General features: G+C 44.0%; 1 protein-coding gene across 4 annotated transcripts in view; it reads left to right on the forward strand.

Moving 5' to 3' along the window:
• LOC147623716 (TSL-kinase interacting protein 1-like) overlaps positions 1 to 20885 on the forward strand; it is a 102236-nt gene that overhangs the window by 35977 nt on the left and 45374 nt on the right. Inside the window, exons 5-11 of one of the 4 annotated variants that reach the window (XM_086820329.1) lie at positions 5148 to 5232; positions 5326 to 5605; positions 19080 to 19217; positions 19272 to 19325; positions 19435 to 19535; positions 19656 to 19897; positions 19993 to 20656. In XM_086820329.1, the coding sequence (XP_086676455.1) occupies positions 5148 to 5232; positions 5326 to 5605; positions 19080 to 19217; positions 19272 to 19325; positions 19435 to 19535; positions 19656 to 19897; positions 19993 to 20656 (1564 nt within the window). Of the gene's footprint in view, positions 1 to 5147; positions 5233 to 5325; positions 5606 to 19079; positions 19326 to 19434; positions 19536 to 19655; positions 19898 to 19992; positions 20657 to 20885 lie in introns of all 4 variants that reach the window. The other 3 variants (XM_086820325.1, XM_086820326.1, XM_086820327.1) reach the window with 3 other exon arrangements.

A 20885-nucleotide genomic window follows, 5' to 3' on the forward strand; every position in this document is an offset into this window, starting at 1 on the left:
ACCACCTATTCTTTGTTGGGCCTAGATGGCAGAATCAACCATCTACTTTCATGAATAAAGTGGGAAAAAGCATGCATGTGAAGTTAATGTCACTTGAGAGGATTCTGTATCAATGTGCCCACCAACCCTAGACTGGCTGATCAACAGATATGCACCTATTTAAGGATGGACAAGGGTGAGTCTTATTCATTTAATGCCAAATTGCAAAGCGAGAGTCCAAGCAACAAGGCAAGTTCGTGAACCAAGGAAGGAGCAGCCCTAATGTGAAGTTTACAGCTCGCACAAGCCTTTGGAAAGAAAATCAACCTTCAGTTCAGCAGTACAACCTTCTGCATTTAAGCTTGACGCTACCATGGAAGGAATCCATATTTTAGTCCAAATCTGAGTTTACAACATGGCAGATATTCATTGTTTGCAATGTATAGTAGATTAGGTGAATGCTTTTGTGATCTTTGTTATTTGGAGCACGATGTGATTATGTTTTGATTAACGTTAATTAGCCTTTTAGTTAATGTTTTAGTTAGGGAATGAACTTTTGCTTGCATTTAACTTTGGTATTAGAGCATTGGGCTGTGTTTGCATTAGGAGTGTTCTGAGGGGTCATGCATCAGGTTTGCGTTATGTTTTTCCCACAGCTTGATGCGTTAATTTGCATGCAGCAAAGGTCTTGTCATGTGCAGCTGGTTTTGTGTTAGGTTTTCGTAATTGGCCCAAACAGGGTCTTGTCACACACTGAAACTATTATTACTATTAAACAAGATGAAATGGCGCAAAACCAAATGAGATAGCAATGCTGAAATTAAAATGACACTGCAATAGGGTTGACCCCCCTTGTAATATGTTTGTATTATCAAGGATTTTGTAACTAGATGGGGACCTGGAGCAATAGACAGACACTTCAGATACCAAACAGAGCTATGAAAACACGGCGGAAGAACCACAAACAATATCAAAAACAAAGCATTAAGCCGGAATGGCCGCCCCCGTAGGAACTTCTTTATTCTAAGTAGAAGTTGTTACAAAGAATCCAAGGTAAGGGTGCAATCAGCACCGGATTTTCCATAGTTCCTGAATAGCCGAGGCTCTAACAAACCTTCCTTCACAAAGCTAAGCCAAAAACAAGTCCACAAAATTGTCCAAGCAATCCTGGAGTACACCCCAAGACAACCCGCTGACTTCAGCCTTCCATCTGATGGAAAAAGAGGAGAAAAGAAAAGTGTACAACCACTGTAGGATTTGCAGCTGTTCGACCAGCTCCTGCATGCGGCCAAATGAGAGAAGGAAGGGGGAGAACTTGTACTGTCGGCCAGCGCTCAGGAGAGAGGGAGAACCTGTGCTGTAGACCAGCTCTCAGGAGAGAGAGGGAGAACCAATCAGCTGCTGCCCACCTGTACGGCCAGTGCTCAGTGGAGAGAAAGGAAAGGCTGCTGCAACTGTGTATGATCAGCGCACAGAAGGGGATAGAGAACCAAAACAGGTTGGATGATGTTGCTGCTGTACGGCCAGCACCCAAGGGAGGGAGTAAGCTGTTGCTGTTGTATGGCCAGAGCTCAGAGGAGAGAGTTGATTGTTGCCTTGCTGTACGACCAGCGCGGAGGAGAAGAAAGAGCACACTGCTGCCCTGCTGTATGGCCAACACTCAGAAAGAGAGAGAAAACGTTTTGCAACAACTGCTCCCTGCCACCTATCCCGCATACACATCCTTCCTCGTCCTTTTCAAGGAGTTGACCAGCCCATATTAGTTGTGCTTTTTTCCTTCCTAGCCAAAAGTGGCTGAGTTGCCAAAAATATCAAGTTTATGCCTTTCCCAGCTTGTTGGTCAAGATTCCTCTAGGCGCCTCCTCTGGTCCACATATGCATGCCCGAAATAATAATATGTCCAACCCAGTATTAATGATGTGTATATACACTGACTTAAAAACATTATAAGTCACTTTGACAAATAAAATCCCATGTTGTTCATGCTCTTTAGCCAACACTTCAGGGCAAAATACACCAATGAATGCTTCGGCTTTCTTCTGTGGAGAATCCCCGTTCTCATCTTTCCTTTGCTCAATGTGTAAAACACTGGTGAAGGGACCAAATGGTGACAGAAGTACTTTTGTCCCGAAGAACCTCACTCCCCATTCCCCAGTGTCTTGCCACAAGCAGTTATGCTGCACTGGCATCCATACACAAGCATGTGTGCGCTAGGCTGAGCCATAGAAGACCTTAATGGTCAAGTACGCGGATGTAGAGTTAGAGAGAATTTTGTGAAAGCTCTTACTGCCGAATTTTCTGGTTTTAAGAGAAGAAATCAGCTTTTGATCAAATTGTCGGTGATAGAAATGCTCCAAAGCATTTTCAGCACGTAGATATCCATGAAATAGCAGTGCAAAAGGACCCCCAAGGGCTGGGCAGTAGTGAGTGATCCATTTGCCAGCTGTCCCACAAGAACTAGAAAGGCAAGAGAGCAAGCAAAAAAATGCACGTTCCTGGACTGGTTTTGCTAAAAATCCACTTCCCTTATCCACACTAGAAGTTGGCGCCCACTTCCGCGAGAGAGAGAGAGAGAGAGAGAGAGAGAGAGAGATGAGGTTTCCAAACTCATAAAGACTAGCCATTGGTCCACCTCATCATAGGCCACATCTCTCCAAGTGGGAGGGTGCACATCCACACCTATTAATAATTTGGGTGCTTGTTTATTAGCCTGACCGACTGGAGTGCCCAAACTAACTTATAAGTTGTCCGCCCATACTCTAATAAAGTGTGAACGAAAATCACTTATAACTTGTCCGCCCACACTTAAATGAGGTGTGGTCTTGCAAAACATAAAATTTAGCCATAACTCTTGAATGAAGAAACATAGAGTTTAGAGGCACACCTATCACTTGTTTACAGCCCACAAGCTAGGTCAGAATTCAGATTCACGTGCATGGTTCATGGACGGGTGTCCCTTGCCCGTAAATTAGACACATAGATCTTGCATGTAGTTAAACATTTCACGTGAAAACATTTCCAAGCATGCAAGTATGCCATGCATAAGAATGTATTGGTCAATCTCCCTTTCATTTAGCTTGTAGCAGGCGGCATAGTTATTAGGTATGATATCGCATGATACGATACTGTATGGGAAAATACGGTAAGATATAATTTATTTATTTTTATTGTACGATAAAATACGATGTAAAAAAAATACTTATAAACTTAGGTATTTTGAATTTCGAGATATGGAGTATTTTAAAAAGGAGGGAAGCATCATAATACAGAGGAAGCTCAAACAGCCATAGACAAGCAAAAACAAGACCATACCCCCCTCCCCCTCCTCCCCCCCCCTTCCCCCCCAAAAAAAATAATAAAATAATAATAATGAAAAAATGCGATTTTTTTTGAAAAAATCCGCGCGAACCTGTATGGTATTGTACCATATGATATGGCATCGTATGATGTATGGAAACAACTATGGCAGGTAGTTATTCCGGGCGTAGATATTACATCCCCCCAGGCCAACCAGAATAACATAATCTGGACATGGGCATAGACCAAAATCCCTAGCCTCTCATATCCAGCCTACTGGCCCATGTCCACACTATGGAGCCTGTTCGTAGGTCCGGAAGCACAAAGAATGCTCAACTAGTGACATTTCCCGCGGCTTCTAAACAGTTGACCGCAGTTGAAAGCTTCCAAGTATGCTTCTAGGAGCTGCAGATACTCAGTATACCTTGTTCATCCATTTAACATCCATGGGTGAATGATTTTTAAACTTCATAAGGTAGCGTCTTTGAAGTTTGCCACCTGCAAGCTTACGCTCCTTGTGAAACACTATTTACTCTGGCTATAACACCTCTACTAGCTCATCCACTTAGACGTCGGTCTTTCATAACGGGCTCTTTAGGCTCCAGTCCCACATATTTACAGAAGAGGCTTACATGAAACGCATTACTTATGAAGATTTTATGTAAAGTTCCTTGATACTACAATCATATTACAAGGGGGGGTCGGCCCTTTCCAGCCATATTGCATTGTCATTTCAATTTTCAGCATTGCTATCTTGTTTTGTGTTGTGCCAAGTCACTTGGTTTATGAACATTAATAGTTCAAGGGTGTGTCAAAATTGTGCTCAACCCCAACCGGGGGAATTACACTTGTGCCAGAGTGAGACTCTCAAAAAGTGGGCCCTAGTGTTAGGGTTTGGGCAAACAACATTGCTCAATGTTAGTCTAGTCTTAAGCTTAAGCTTCTTCTTAGGGAAGCCATCACTAGGTGGTGAGGCAGCCCGCTCACCTATTATGATGTGTCAGTTGTGTGTGATAGATGTTAAGGCGGTTGGGATTGTACATGCACTTACTAGGGCTCGCCGCTCTTCTAACCCTAATTGCCGTCAAGGTTTGTTTCATCGTTTGTCCCTACTATTTTTTAGCTTGAACATCTTGAAAAGTATTACATCCCATCAAGTGGGGATGGTATTATTCCTTGTTTAACACTCAATTTCAAGCTCACACAAAGTAAATTCTAGATTTTGAACAGAGAGAATATTAAAAACATAATTTTGCACTTTATACATATACCAACCATTACAATTTTATATTGCATAGATAATACGAGTGTTTTCGGTTTACCTTTGCATGCCTATCCTTGTTCTTATGTAGGTAGAACAAGATGTTTTTTTCTAGGGGGGATGGTTTGCTTATTGGTTCTGAGAGAGAAAGTTGTGGTGTTTCTTTTGACCTGAATCATGAGGCTATGCCATCTGTTCTAGAAAAGTCATTTTGTAGCTCATTGACAAATAGTGGAAAAGCATGACTATTGCTTTAACATTGATACAAGCATGATAAGTTTCCTTCTAGGCTCTCTTTATTACCTTCATGTAAGGTAACACAAGAACTAGGAGTGGGTGTATGTACATATGAATATGGTAATGTGTTTCGTATATAAGGCTGCCCTGGGTTTATCTTAGGCCCCTTCATTCCTTTATTCTTTCACGATCTAGGAAAAGAAAAGGTGATTTGTATTTGGTGATGTTCATGGCATTGACATTTTATTTTTTCATGCAAAAAGTAATCGAAAGGTGAAAATGGTTTTCTGATAACACAATTTTGTAAAGACATATGCCTTCTGTTGTCACTTTTGTTTTTCAACTGGTTAATTAGTTAGTGGAACCAACTTAGGTGGTCGCTCTTGGAGAAACAGAGCTGTTCAGCCTCAAAACTGCACCTAAAACCAAGGCGCTTCAAAACATTCGTTACTGCTTTGGTGTGTATCATTGTTCCTTTTCCCATGTACTCGGCACTTTTTTGCAGCTTATATAGAAGTGATGTCTAAAAAGTGTAGCTTTACCTCTTGTAGGAACATCAAATTATGAAGGACCGAATGAAAGCAAGCAAAAAGAAACCTCCACGAGCTGTATCTGTGATCAATGGACCTGTGGTAGCTGAACCACTTGCACCAGTTGCAAGAAAGCCTTCTGCATGTGGAGCTGAGTCAGCAAAAACAGTTGCAGTTGCAGATTCACATGGCTTAAAGCCAGTATCAGGGCGGGGCAATTCTGTCAAGCGGAAAATGAAGAGTACAAATCGCAAAAAGCAAGAGTCACCACAGCCGCCAAGAAAACGCAAGAATGGAACTGGTATTCTTTACGCACACACTTCTACTTGTTTAATGAATTGGGTAATGTTCTCTCTCTCTCTCTCTCTCTCTATATATATATATATATATAGAGAGAGAGAGAGAGAGAGAGAGAGAGAGAGAGAGAGAGAGAGAGCCGCCAAGAAAACGCAAGAATGGAACTGGTATTCTTTACGCACACACTTCTACTTGTTTAATGAATTGGGTAATGTTCTCTCTCTCTCTCTCTCTCTAGCGCAGCCACCTGTAGCATGTGCAGCCGCCAGCAGCGATGGAGCGCAGCAATACTAAGGGTGATGGAGGCGCACCAAAATCGTATATTTCAGGGTGGTCGTGGAGCTTTTTTTTATTAAGGTTGGAGGGGGAGTAAACAAATAGTGATTTGGCTGTCCCCCTACGATTGCATGTGGGCGGCCAGTTCTATGGGGGTGTGGGTAGGTGACCATGCACCCACCCCCACACACACACTTAAGTGGGGCTCCCCACCTTGGCCCCTAAGTGGGTGCCCAAAGGGGGTGCCCACTTTTAAGTGAGTATGAACAAATGACCTTATAAACCAAAGGGTTAGAAATATAAAATATTAAACCAACATGTGCAATATACTTACCACCTGTTCACATGCACCAAAACTCGTCGAAGACAGAGCAGACTTCATGACTCACTGGCAGGCGTCCCCGCTCAGTAAGTAACACGTCAAATAGGCAAACACAAAAATACATGTCATGCGAAAACAGTTTCAAACATGCAAAACATGTGTGCATGTGCAAATAGTATCATGGACATATCTCCCGTGCATGGAACAAGTACAAAATATTTGTCGGCACAAAAATGGCACGACGTAAAACATAAAAACCTGGTCTTCCTATGGAGTGACAGTCCCAAAGGTAAGACACAGTTCCAGGCACGAGCCTCCCTATGGAGTGACAGTCCCATAGGCAAAACACGGCACGAATACTGGCTCTTCCATGGCGTGACAATCCCATGGGTCGAACACAGTCCAGGTCATACACGGGTGGCACCAGTCTGGCTCCCGTCCATACGACACCATCTTGCTAACACACGGGTGGCACCAGTCTAGCTCCCGTCCATGTCAGCAAAATTACTGGCCTCTTCACATGAGGCACCGGCCTGGCCTTAAGTGAACGAGACACAAAAACTGGAGATGGACCAAATGGTCGGGCAATTGGTGACATCCCCCCGGGCTTCTAAAGAGTTGTCCTCAACTGAAAAGCCTCAAGATATGCCTGCAACAACTGTGGGTAATCAACAAAATAGTCCTCATTTACCCACTTGGCATCAATAGGCAAATAATTCTTAAACTTCATAAGGTATCTCCTGGAAAGCTTTCCTGTAGGTAGCTTTCTCTCCTTGTGAAAAACAATCTGTTCTGGTTGGAGGATCTCCTCAAGCTCTTCAATCTCTGGCGGATCTTCTGTGTGACAGGCTCATCAGGATCTGGCCCCACATATTTCCGAAATAGACTCACATGAAAAGCATTGTGAATCTTCCAGTGACTAGGTAAAGCAAGCCTGTATGACACTTCATTGATCTTCTGAATCACCTTGAAGGGTCCATAATAGCGAGGAGAAAGCTTAGGATATGATCCTTCTCGTCGTGGCCTCTTCCGAAGCTTGGCTTTCTCAAATTTCAGCAAAACCCAATCACCTTCTTTGACTTCCATGTCCCTTCTATGCTTGTCAGCAGCCATTTTATGCTTCTCCTGAGATCTTGCAATGGTTGTCCGCACCTGACCAAAAGCTACATCCAAGTCTCGAACATATTCATTAGTTGCAAAAATCTCATCCTTTGTTCGAAGGATGGGTGGCAATACCACTCTGCCATAGATAATCTCAAACGGAGCTTTTCCCGTGGAGGCATGGATTGTATTGTTGTAGGCAAACTCAACAAGTGGAAGATACTTCTCCCATGCAGTCTTTTGTTCTGCCACATAACATTTCAACAAATCCAACACGGCTGAATTTGCAGCTTCACTTTGGCCATCCGTTTGGGGATGATAAGCTGATGAAAACTCAAGTTTAGTACCCATATTATCAAATAAAGCCCTCCAAAAGAGGCTCGTAGTCCTAGGATCTCTATCCCCAACAATGGATTTAGGCATACCATGATGCTTGAAAATATTAGCAAGAAAAAGCTTTACCATATGATCAGCTTTAATGGTTTTCTTGACGGGCAAGAAATGAGCTTGCTTGCTAAATCTGTCCACAATGGTCCAAATAGCATCATTCCCATGCTGGGATCTAGGCAAATCCATAATAAAATCCATAGTAATACTTTCCCAAGGTTGCGAGGGAATAGGCAATTGGGGCTAATGAGTATTGCCGAGAGGTCTCCCTTAGCTATGCCACGTGGAAAGGTAGCTTGATGGCGGTGGAGCATGTCCTGGATCTGGGGCTGATGAGGTGATCGTGGCCAATGGGGGAGCCGGGGGCGTTGGGCACGGTGGAGTGTGGAGGCTCGGTCTGAGGTAACTCCTCTCGGGCGAGGTAGGTCCAGAGCAGCTCGTGGAGGGTCCACAAGATCCGCTCTATCGGTGTCCTTCACCTCCTGGGTCCGGAAGAAACTGGTGATGGTTGGCTGGCGAGGGAGGGGGCGGGGTGGCTGGGGCCGAAGCTCTCTCAAGAAGGTGTCCTTGTGTTTGCAGAGCTCAAGCAGGAAGAGGCCTAGGCAACGTTGGTCCTGGAAGTCAATTATCTTGGATAGTGGACCAAATCCCTCACGAAATAGATAGTGAAACCTTCCGCGGATCTCGTAGTATACTAGGCAACAACATATGTAATGCTCCTCTGTCTCAATCTCTGTGTGATATATATATATATATATATATATATATATATATAGAGAGAGAGAGAGAGAGAGAGAGAGAGAGAGAGAGAGAGAGAGAGAGAGAGATGAAATGTTATATTAACGTCTTCAAAAGGCCATAATGACCTATGAGACCAAAAAGTTACATCATGGTGGATCTGATACAATGTCTGGATAAAAAACTAGAAAATGAAAAATAAAGATGATACTACTGGCACCTAGAAAATGAAACTGGAACTGGAAGGTAAACAGAAACCCTTATAGGGTGTGAATATAGTGAGGGAGGGGGTACGCTATGGAGGTGAGTGGAGTACAGTGAGGGGATACAATATCATATGGGACGGGGGGGTACACTATGGTGGAGGTGCCTCCATCTCATAATATGTGCCGCATCGGACGCTGGCGGATCTCCTCAATATCCTCTGTGGTCAGCAACCTGACTGGGTGTCCCGCATGTCTCGCAAGAATAATCCGAATCCGCCGCTGCAACCTCCGTCTATGCTGGGATGCCCTCCTCCGTAGTCGAGGGCGTCTGGACCACCCAAGCTCAATCGCACGATGAATCAGTGTACCGCTGGTGTGGGCGGTATCCATGTCATCCTGCTGCTGCTGTGGTCCATCTGGCGCGGAGAGAGAGAGAGAGAGAGAGAGAGAGAGAGAGAGAGAGAGAGAGAGAGAGAGAGAGAGAAATGAAATGAAATGTTATATTAACGTCTTCAAAAGGCCATAATGACCTATGAGACCAAAAGTTACATCATGGTGGATCTGATACAATGTCTGGATAAAAAAACCCAGAAAATGAAAAATAAAGATGATACTACTGGCACCTAGAAAATGAAACTGGAACTGGAATATAGTGAGGGGAGGGTACGCTATGGAGGTGAGTGGAATATAGTGAGGGGATACAATATCATGTGGGACGGAGGGGTACACTATGGAGGTGCCTCCATCTCATAATATGTGCCGCATCGGACACTGGCGGAGAGAGAGAGAGAGAGAGAGAGAGAGAGAGAGAGAGAGAGAGAGAGAGATGAAATGTTATATTAACGTCTTCAAAAGGCCATAATGACCTATGAGACCAAAAAGCTACATCATGGTGGATCTGATACAATGTCTCGATAAAAAACCAAAAAATGAAAAATAAAGATGATACTACTGGCACCTAGAAAATGAAACTGAGAGAGAGAGAGAGAGAGAGAGAGAGAGAGAGAGAGAGAGAGAGAAATGAAATGAAATGATGTATATATATTTTTCAACACACACACACACACACACACACACATATGTATATATATAGAGAGGGAGAAAGAGAGAGAGAAATGAAATGATGTATATATATTTTTCAACACACACACACACACACACACATATGTATACACACACACACACACACACACACACACACACACACACACACACATATATATATATGTAGAGAGAGAGAGAGAGAGAGAGAGAGAGAGAGAGAGAGAGAGAGAGAGAGAGAGAGAGCAAAGTTCTATTAACATCTTCAAAAGGCCAAAATGACCTATGAGACCAAAAGGTTACATCATATCCATGAGGTACATCATCCTGGGTACAAAATAGGAATAAAGAAAGATAACAAAAATCTAGAATTATAAAATCTGATCTAAGTACATGAAAAGAGAGCTCTCATATCACCCTAGTACATCCCTCATGGGCCACTGTGACATGGTGCTCAAGGTGGTTAAAATGAGCTCGCGTGAGAAGGTCCCGCAATGATGGGAGATGATGGCCCGGATGGCGTGGCCATGGGCGAGGGCCATGGGGTCTGGGGCGTCGAGCTCTGTATAACGCAGTGGCTCTATCGAGTGTCACACCTCTCGGCCGAGCTCCTGCACTAGCTTGTGGTCTGGGTATGATGGGTGGATCGGCCCTTGGAGTGCTAGTATGAAAGAATTCCGTGAGAGCTCTTTGTGCTTGTCCTTGAGCAAGTCCAGCTGATCTGGATCTCACTAAGGACTCCTTGTGTCTACAGAGCTCTAGAAGAAAAAGTCCCAGATATCTCTGATCCGGGAAGTCCATGATCCTAGAAAGTGGTCCGAACCCAGCTCGGAAGAGGCAATGAAACCTCCCCCGAATCTCATAGTATACAGGGCATCGACATATGTAATGATCCTCTGTCTCGGGCTCTATGTGACGGAGCTGGCATATCCTGTCCTCTGGTGCGGCCACGCTAGGCCCATATCTGGCAGTCTCCACTCTCAGCTAGTGGGATGAGGTGCGGATCTGGCTCATTGCACATCACACCCCAAAGGATAGGTGTGTGTCCATGTAGCGTGGGCGGATGATGAATCCATCCTCTGTCAGGCATAGGAGGTGATCTTTGTAGAAGGCCATCTTCATCCCCAGTGGACGACTAGGTGAACTCCATGTGTAGTCTGTCTATCGAATGTGTGGCTGGCATTCCTATACACTAGCCGCTCATCCTCGAAGTGTCTCATGAGTTTTATGTCGCCTATTGTCCATTTCTGAATGTAATCTTGTCATCTGTCTTCTAGCTCTTCATTGCCATACTGCTTCTTCCTCTGTCAGAGAGGGTAATATGTGGGCAACCGTGTGGATTGGTCTATGGAACCAATCCCATTGGTCGTTCCAAAACAATCGAATGTCCTCAACCTTGAAAATTAGCCATGAATGATCAAAGCTCGTAGATAAAGCCTAAGATACAAGTTACAACAAGAAGGCAACTAGTTGGAAGTTGGAACTGGGCATGTTGAGTGTCTCTCATGTGCATTGGTTAAGAGCCTCTCCAATCCAGTCCATGAACTCGTACAAGAGTCCAAGAGTGATACTCTCCATGTCAGTGATGCGAAGAACAATGTCTCTTCAATCAAGTCCATGAACTCGATGCTCTCCATATCAGTGATGTAAAGAACAATTTGGATTGGTTGAAGAGCGGTCACCAAAGCCTTTGCCTCCTTCCACCGACCTTCTTGCATCACTTTGTGTGCAAAAGCAACTACCTTAGGGTGCTCATGATCCTCCCAGCTCATCCACTCTCGGTAGACCATTGTGCGCATGAGTATTTGTCGGACTCTCTCTATTCACTCAATCAGAATGAACATATATGCAAACCTAGTTTGTGAGGGCTTCAGAAGCTCAAGGTCACTATTGGCATGATACATTGCCAAGACCTTGGGTCTCTTGGTAACAAACTTTACCAAGCTACACGCAGTGTCAAAGATGTCAGCAACCCACATAAAATTTACAAGATCTTCAACGAGCAAGTATAGGGAATGGGATGCACATGGAGTCCATACAATCTGCGGGAACTCATCCTCTAGGATCTGTCCCATAGAGACAAAGTTGCTACCATTGTCAGTGACCGCCTGCACTATGTTTTGTGGGCCTATCTCATGATAGCCTCCGGGGGGTGTGACCATATTTACTCTCTTGTACCCAAGCATAGATGCATCCATGGCACACAAAAACATAGTGCCCTTGCAAGAGGACATCAAAACATTGTACACATTCCTCTTGCGTATATCTGACCATCCGTCACATAATAATGTGCAACCATACTTAGTCCAAGTGGCTTTTAATGGCTCCATTTCCACCTTCACTACTTGTTGATCTCTTCTGAGCTCTTTAGTGTGCAATGTTTCATAGGAGGGTCCACTCACATCCAATGTGGTTGATTGCCGTCATGGCCTTTTTCCATTTTGGGGTGCACAAAATGTGAAAAGACAAAGCGCATCGGATGAAATGCATAGTGAGTTCCCTAGTTGCATCATTAATTTCTTGCTTTTGCATGCATGCTTGAATGCTTACTCTCTTTAGAGAGGCTCTAGGTCCTGTAGGTAAAGGGCTTCGTGTTACTGTGGGAGTGGAACTACTAGCACCCCCGAATCCTGCTTGGCTTTGTGCATCCTTCTCTGAGTCCAACCGTGTTCTCTCTGATGCATCACCTTGATGCATCACCTGTATCCTCACTACTAGCAATATTCTCAGGCACCGCATCATGCCAATTGTTGTCTTTTTCATTCTTGTAGCTCGTCTTTGAGGTTTGCAGGCACCAATGCCTTTTCCAGTTAAACATGAGAAATGGGCCTCAACACGGATTATGGTACCTCGTGAGCAAACCCTGCAAAACTTACATTGCTGCTTTTGGGTGCCTGCACCACCATATCTTGTTACAGGAGTGACATGGGCCCACATGGCATCCCTAGTGTGAGGCATCTTGACAAAGGCAAGGCAAGATTGGCACCTTGGCATAAAAACCTCCAAATTTCTATATTATATATATATATATATTTTGGAGGGGGATCGAAGAAAAAAGGCACAAATCAGCACAACCAACGTGAGAGATGGCAGGCACAGAAGTTGAGAAGTGCGGGAGGAGTTGGAAAGGGCTGATTTTTTCAACGCGGTACCTTCTTTGTTGGTTTTCACAGGTGCAACAGGTAGACGTTTTTTTCAAAAGAAGAGCGTTCTAGGTTAAAAAATTGCCCCAATCGTATCAATAACCGGTGGGAGGGAAATAAATGTGTTTCATTCAAAAGAAATGTTTTTGAAGCATTTTCTCTCCGCATCGTCGCGGGATCGACGGTCACTCGTGGTGTCCTTTGTGTCGCATCGACCGCCTTGTAGATAGCAAACTTGTCGAAAAGTTCCCGTCTCTTTTCAAGCATGACATTCGTGCAAAACTGCACCTCATGCCCACGCAAGAGGTGGGCTCGCACTTTGTCGGCGCCACCTGTTCTCCTGTACGGGCAAAGCTTGCATGCCCTTGGCCGAGAACCGCCTCCATGAGCTGATGGAGTGTAGTAAACCTCCTCCCACCATGTCCATCCCGTCGTCCTTCTAAAGGAAGCCCCGGCATGTGAGGAGGATGCTATGGTTGAAGATGGCTTGTCACTTGAAAGTTGATAGCTTGAGAGAGGGAGAAAGAGGCTTGAGGGAGAGAGATTAGAGACTAGAGTGCTTGTGTGAGAGGCTTGGAAGTTGAAAGAGGCTTGAGGGAGAGAGACTAGAGTGCTTGTGTGAGAGGCTTGGAAGTTGGAAGAGGCTTGACTCTTCAAGGAGAGAGACTAGAGTGCTTGTGTGTGTGGCTCTTGCTGCTTGAAGCTTGACTCTTGAGCAATGAGCAATGAGACTTGAGGCTTGAGCCTTGAAGGTGTGTATGTGAGGACGTGTGTGTGTGTGTGTGTGTGTGTGTGTGTGTGTGCATGTTCTTATGTAGATAGGGAAGAGGGAGAGGCAAGAGTCTTGAAGATTAGAAGAGGCAAGGCCAGAGGGCCACTATGGCCCGTGTGAGTATGGGCCAAAATGGCCCAACAAGGCCCCCAAGACAGCGTCCCCAACGGCCATATAACGGTCATAAAAATGACCGTTAGACTGCGCAATGGATCATTGCTGTCCCCCACACCGTCCCCAGCACCAGCCAAGTCTCCCTGTCGCTTGTGAGGGACACCTCCAAGAGGGATGTCTGACCGTCCTCGTCCGTCCTTGTTCCTGACGTGTCCCGAAACGGCGTCCCCATGTCCCATCCTCCTGTCCCTTGTGACTATGGCAATAGCCAATGGTGTATCAAATGCTCTGCTCCAATGCACATTTTAATCTACCAATGTATTTCCAAGAGGCATTGGCCTATGTGCCCAATGCAAATGTACAAGCACAAACTTCCAATCTTGGAGCAATCTAGAAGAGTAGAGGAAACCATGTATATTTCCTTGTACCTGATCTACCAAGATACCCCAAATTCCAATGCCCAAATGAATCAACCTTGTAACATGTACACATTGCAGCAAGCATACGTGCCCATGGTTGCCCTTGTTCTACGAAAGTTATTATCATGGTACTTCTCTGACGAGTACATGATAATGCAAATTCAAGATAGTCAGCCCACCATGCATTTTAGGGCTGCAAATATGCTCCATTATCAATGACCTCAAAGCCTTCTTATCATAGCTAGTTTTCCATAATAGCTCCATTGCTGATGATTCATGTCAATCGATTTTTGTCCCAAATCAACAATGGCAAGAAGAACTGGATGTAAGGCATCACGATGGATTGCTCTATTCGTAGCCTAACATGCAAAGGCCATGTAGACAAGTGCCAATAATCAACCTTTTGTTGGACTTTTGTGAGCACCCATGTAACTGCTTTGAAAGATATGTTTAACCCAAAGGGTATCACAAATGCCTAGTAATTTGGCCTGAGGTAGTATATCTCCTGGCCAACGTATGCTATCCAATCCATTTGCTTTAATGGTAGCAACTTTGACTTTCTAAAGTTGATTTCTAGTCCCGCTTTTGTCCCAAACAATTGCAAAGCATCCATAATCATTGTCAAATCCCTTGGAGTATCTGCCGCGGGAAGAAAAAGGAGTCATTAGCATATGCCTGTGCAACCATTGATGACCCGTCTGGCTGGATCAGTCCATCTAATTTTCCTTCCCTAGTAAGAATATCCATATATATAAACAAAGGATGAGTGGAAATTGCATTCAACATTTCACGTAGTGGATAGCCCTGCCTAATTGATTTTACCAAAGTCCAAGGTGATGATAATCCTTTCCAATGATACATCTAGTTGTGATGCCTGCGTACAACTAGTAGATGATTTTTGTCAAACCCCCGACATTTCACGGTGGAAGCAATAAAGTCCCAATGCATTGTATCAAATGCTTTGGCAATATCTACTTGCAATAATAATACCTCCTGAGCAGTATATTTGGCATACTCCATTCCTACATAAGCATTACATATATTGTCTATTATTTGTTGTGTAGGAATGTAACTATATTGGGCAAGATGCAACCCTTTGTTAAGCACAATGGCTATTCCTTTGGAGATCATCTTTGTCACCAATTTGTATAGCATTGGCATTAAAGTGATAGGTCTCCAACTAGCCAAATTTAGGCATACATTCTTTTTTGGAGCCAATTTCACAAGGCCCTCTTGCCAGGAAGCAACATCACTCTTTCTAATTATGCAATATTTATCATTGCCAATAAAATTTCTTTCAATTCCTCTCGAAAATGTTGAAAAAATTTCACACTCAATCCATCTCATCTTGGTGACTTCCACTTACCCAATTTGGCAAGAGCACTTTGCAATTCCATGTTCGTGAAAGGGGATTCCAACTGTGCAGCTTCTTGTTGATCAAGAATTGGTGTCACATTTATAAGCATTCTGGCTTTCGCTTTCAGCTCTTCTTGTGAGAAATGCCTTGGTGTAGCAAAGAGTGATTGGAAATGTGCCACACATTCCCTTTCAAGATCATGGTCCACTAACCATCGGGCTTTTGCAACGATGTATGCTTTGCTTTTGTCTCTTAGCATGCAAGCCTTTGAAAAACTGGTGTGATGGCACCCCAGGAGAAGCACATTGTAGAGCAAGCGGCCGACAACACAAAGTGGCAATGGGAGAGGAACGAAGTCTCCCTCATTGTGGATGGATGAAGCGATACCCACAAGAGGAGTATTCATGGTGTGGTTGCATATTGCCGCAAAGAGATGTACTTCACCTCATCTCATGATGCATCCGGCACCGGGAAGACCGCGGATGTGCTTGCGGCGGAGTGGGCTACCACCATGGAGATCATTGGCCCCAAGCATGTAGTGGGCTTTGTTGCGGATACGGAGCCTTCGAACAGGGTGGCGGGAGCTATCCTCCAAGGTATGTATGGACTTGTCACAGTGTCTTTTTGTATGGCTCATTGCTTAAACAACTTCCTCAAGGACATAGGGGCGTTGCCATGCATCAGCTCGCCCATTGAGGAACCCAACAGCATGGTTTGCTTTGTCTTCAACCACCAACGACTACAGCATGAGTTCAACAAGAGGTCCTCTCTCTCTCTCTCTCTCTCCCTTCACTGATGTATACCATTTTATACCCCCAGTATGGTACAGGATGGAGCTAGCTAGGTTGCATATCATGATTGTATACTCCATGCATATAGCTTTGCATTCTCCTAGTAGTAGAGTTCCATCCCCTTCACCACTCATTGTACTTATTGCACACCCAGATTCAGCTTTTTAGTTCAGTACTTTTTCATTTTGTTGGGATGACAGAGGATACCCCATACAGGTACTCCGATTTGTCTCATAGGCCGAGTTCGGTCTTTTGGAAGACGTTAATAAAATCTCTCTCTCTCTCTCTCTCTCTCTCTCTCTCTCTCTCCCCTCAAATATTCTGACACCCGGTTTGCCTACAACGTCCTTATGTTGGGCCGGTTGAAGGATTGTAGTGGTGCTTTGAGAGGGCTTATCCTTAGCAACGGGTTTGTTGACATGCAAGAGTCCTGTACAGACACCGGCCGAGAGTGTAGGTTACGGGCGGATGACGTCTCTTGGTGGGAGAGTGTGAAGACCACAGATGCTATGGTGAGGTCCATAGTCCACCTATTGAGGATTGTAGATGCTTTGCAACCATGCATAGGCAAGGTCTATGAGACCATGGATCGCATGATAGAGAAGTTGAAAGACTTCGTGTCTGACGAAGACAAATACGAGGAGATCCATGCCTTTTTGCTAAGAAGGTGGAATTACTACTACTCTCCATTGCATGCAGCAGCTTATGTGGTTGACCCAAAATTCCAAGGCAACAAGCATTGGAGCGATTGGGAGATGAGTGCTAGGAGGAGGACCATCTTGGACCATCTTGTGCCTGATGCATCGGTTAGGCGCAAGATTAGGGACCAACTTTCCATGTACAGGTCATTTCATTGCTCCTATGGTTGTCATGATGCACAAATCGATCGCTCAAAAGTTGGTGCCGCTCTATGGCGGGAGGAATTTGGTTTGGATGGACCGGAGCTACAATAGCTGGCCATTCGCATACTTAGCTACCTCTTGCTTGTAGCAACTTTGGAGCACCTACAACCACATTGCCTCTAGGAAGAGGAACCAACTCGGGGTAGAGTGTGCCAATGACCTTGTCTTCGTCAGCTCGAAATTGCGAATGCTTTGCAACAGCGTGACCAAGAAGGCACATCCCTTCACCGAGTGGGAAATGAGTCAACAAGAAGAGCAACAAGAGGATGATGTGCAACAACATCATGCCAGTGAGGATGAGCTTGATGTTCCTTTGCCACAAGCTATCCATGATCATGACACGAGCACTTCACGTGGATGACCATTCATGCATCATGATTCATGGGCCTTACTACTTAGCTCTAGGCTTTAGCACTTTTGAGTCTTTCCATGCTTTAGCCTTTTGAAGTTTTTTCTCCTTCCATGTATTGTGCCTCCTTAAAGCTTAGTCCTGACTCTTGAGTCATGACTCATTTTGTATCTACTTAATACAATCAACCGTCAATGCCTTCACTCTTTGATCAGCATATTTTGTTAATATGACTCAAAAGCTTACCATTTTAGTGTGAATTTGTGCTCATTTTGATGTACTTCCAAAGTAGAATAAGTGTAGAGTAGAAAAACTTAAAAAAAAAGTACTTTTTAAGTGCCTTTCTCTCCCCCGTCTCCATTCCCTACTTATGGCTGTTCCCTGTCCCTTGTGACTATGGCTGTTGTTGAGCCAATAAAAGCTTATTCTTTAGCACAAAAAGGAATTTGCACGGTCAGAGATGTCATATCGACTGAAGGCAGACCATTGTCGTTTCCACAAGCACGATGACGATGGCAATTGGGAGCAGACATGGGGATATGTCCTATATATGGGTTGGCAAAAACAAGATGATTGGCTGCTAAAAAACACCTGGCTAGGTTATATTATGCAGTTTCCTCTTTATGGGCTGACAGCGGCAAGGGCATATAAGTTACTACTTCCACAACCATGGATAAAGCCTAAAGGGACATGCGGGTGTCTCATATGAATAAATCCTTAGGGTGGTGGAAAGCTAATTTGGGAAAGATATGGCAAATCAAATTGCCTTTAAAACATAAGGTTTTTCTATGGAGATGCCTTTCGGGAACGCTTTCGGTAGGAGAGTATTTGGCAAAGTGGAAAATTTCTGCTCCAAATTGTTTGCAGCGCCATCATCAAATGGAGAGTACTTATCATTTGCTATGGGCGTGCACTGACACAAGTGCGTTTTTGAATTGTCTATCTTCGGATATGCGAATAAGATTCACTGGGGTGACATTTGGCAAAATGTTTTGGATGATTGGGAGATATCCTTCCAGTGTGCAGGAATATGCTTTTTTCTTTGGTTGGGCGAGGTATTGGGCTTTATGGACAATATGGCTGGATTGTAATTATGAGGTGTTTGCACAACCTCGGATTGACAAGTATATTTACTTCCGTTGATCATTACGTCAGTCATTGATTGATAGTTTTGAGTTGGCAGCAGATTGATCAACAGAACCATGAAGTGTTTTTCCACTGTTTTTAGATGTACTTTAATGAGAGCCTCTCACTTTGAGGGTTCTCGAATATAAGAGAAAATAGTGGTTTCACCAAAAAAAAAAAAAGTGTCATACGTATGTACATACATTTGTATATGTGTGTGTGTGTATTTGTATATATGTATATATGTATAAATACATGTATGTGTATAAGGCTTGTAAGAGTGATGTTCAATATTTCAGCAAATGCATGTTTGGTACATGTCTATTTTTTGAGTTGCTATCAGCGTTTTTTTTAACATCTTCACAAATATGCCACCAGGTTCAACATTTCATAGTTAACATCGATAATATTGTCACTGGCCAAATTTTTATTCAGATTGCAATGTCTCAGCAGCTGCAATCAAAAGATGGGAAAAAGCTGCGAGTGCAGGGGTAAGCCTTATGGCGGAAGCTGCAGAGCAGTTGGAACGGGCAGCAGCTGAACAACTTGGGCAAGTTGAACCAAGCTGGAAACGTTCAAAACTACGCACTCAATCAACTGTTGAAGCATGGCCAGAATCGCTGGAGAGTCTTCCCAAGTCACACGAACCTTTATTGTCAGGTCCAAAAGAGGGCATACAAGGTGAGGGATTCATTATTGTGAAAGACTAGTGCAATAGAATGGTCATCATTTGAGATTTTCATAGATATGCTACGAGAGCTGACTTGTTTGGTTTTGGAAAATGTTACAGGGGACGTAGTGGAGGCTACAATTGAAGAAGAAAAGCAAGCATCCAAGTTGAAACTACAGCTGTATCCCATTGATGAGGCCACTCGCAAATCCATGGAACAGGCACTATTTTAGGATCCTGATTTTGATGGCTGGGGTGGTGTTATAAGCTAGATAATTCTTCCTCTTGATCATTATGCTGGAGTGTGATTCAATTACCATGGACTTTGGATGTTCGTGCAGGATGGACTTAATCCCTATTTGGAGTTAACTTTGAAACCGCGAAAAGCAATTTCCTCAGTCCTTCGCCACCTGATTCACAAGTGGGGTGGGACTTCTGCAGCTGCAGGCCAACTTCATCTATTTCCTTTCACCATGCAAGTGAAAAACATGAGCGCTGGTCAGAGTTGGAGCATTAATGATGCAACATTCAATGCAGGGGATGTGTATGCAGCATTGGGCAACCCATCTGTATTTCGTTTGAGGCAAGTGATGTCAGATAGCTTTAAATGTGACCTGGATTTCGAGCATTTTGACTTATCTTCAGCTCAGCATGTTTCTTGGTTGACATGGTCTCCAGGTATGGTTGGCTTCCTTCTCGCATTCTTCAGTCTTCACATGCGGAGTGCTCACAGGTACCTGTTTCATTAGTCAGAGAAGAGGGAGGGCTGCAGGCAAGTTTAATGACTGACACGGCCGTTGATGCTGTCCATTCATCAGCTCATGTCCTTCCACCACCTGACGTTCCACACTTTGTTGGTTTAGAAAATGCTTCTGGGCCAGGGGCCTGTCAAGCACTGGTGAAATCAAAAGAAGATTTCTGTGCTGGAAGCATGCATCAAAAGGAATTACCAACTCATGTGCAAGGTGGTGAACTTCCATGTGTTGAATCAGTAAAGTTGCAGAGTAGTGATTCGCTAGATGGAAGGGTTACTGCTTTGTGTCATTCAGCAACACTGTCTGCTCAAGACAACCAAGCAGATGTTATTCCAAAGAGATTTGAGCTTGTGAGGAACACTTCGTTGGCTTCTATGGATTCTTTAGATGGCCTTATTCAGGTGGATGCCAGGAATGCTATGAACACCTTTGGTCAGGGGTCAGCAGGCTGTCTTAATGACAGTGGAAAAGGCTTTTCAAATAAAGCTGTCCACAAAGTGCAAGAAAGTGGAGGTAACCTGGGAACTTCTTCCTGGCTTTATGAAGGCAGCAATGACAGCTTTGTTCAAAGGATTTGGGCTGTTGAGGTATGTATATCCTGATATTATAATCAAAAGTTGTGCATGACTTTATTAGTTTCAGTAGTCAGATGTGTTCATGCACTTGATTGGAAGCTTAGGGACGAGGCAAGAATGGGTGCTACATGACTCTCACAAGAATTTTGTTGCACATAAAAACTCACTGTTTTTTGAACATCTTATGATCTATATGCTTGCTTTTCCATTTGACCTTGGGCCACTCACATAACATGGTTTT

Source organism: Cibotium barometz, chromosome 26 (genome assembly GCF_041138505.1).
Source record: "Cibotium barometz isolate CiBa-2024 chromosome 26, ASM4113850v1, whole genome shotgun sequence".
In the NCBI taxonomy this organism is placed as follows: domain Eukaryota; kingdom Viridiplantae; phylum Streptophyta; class Polypodiopsida; order Cyatheales; family Cibotiaceae; genus Cibotium; species Cibotium barometz.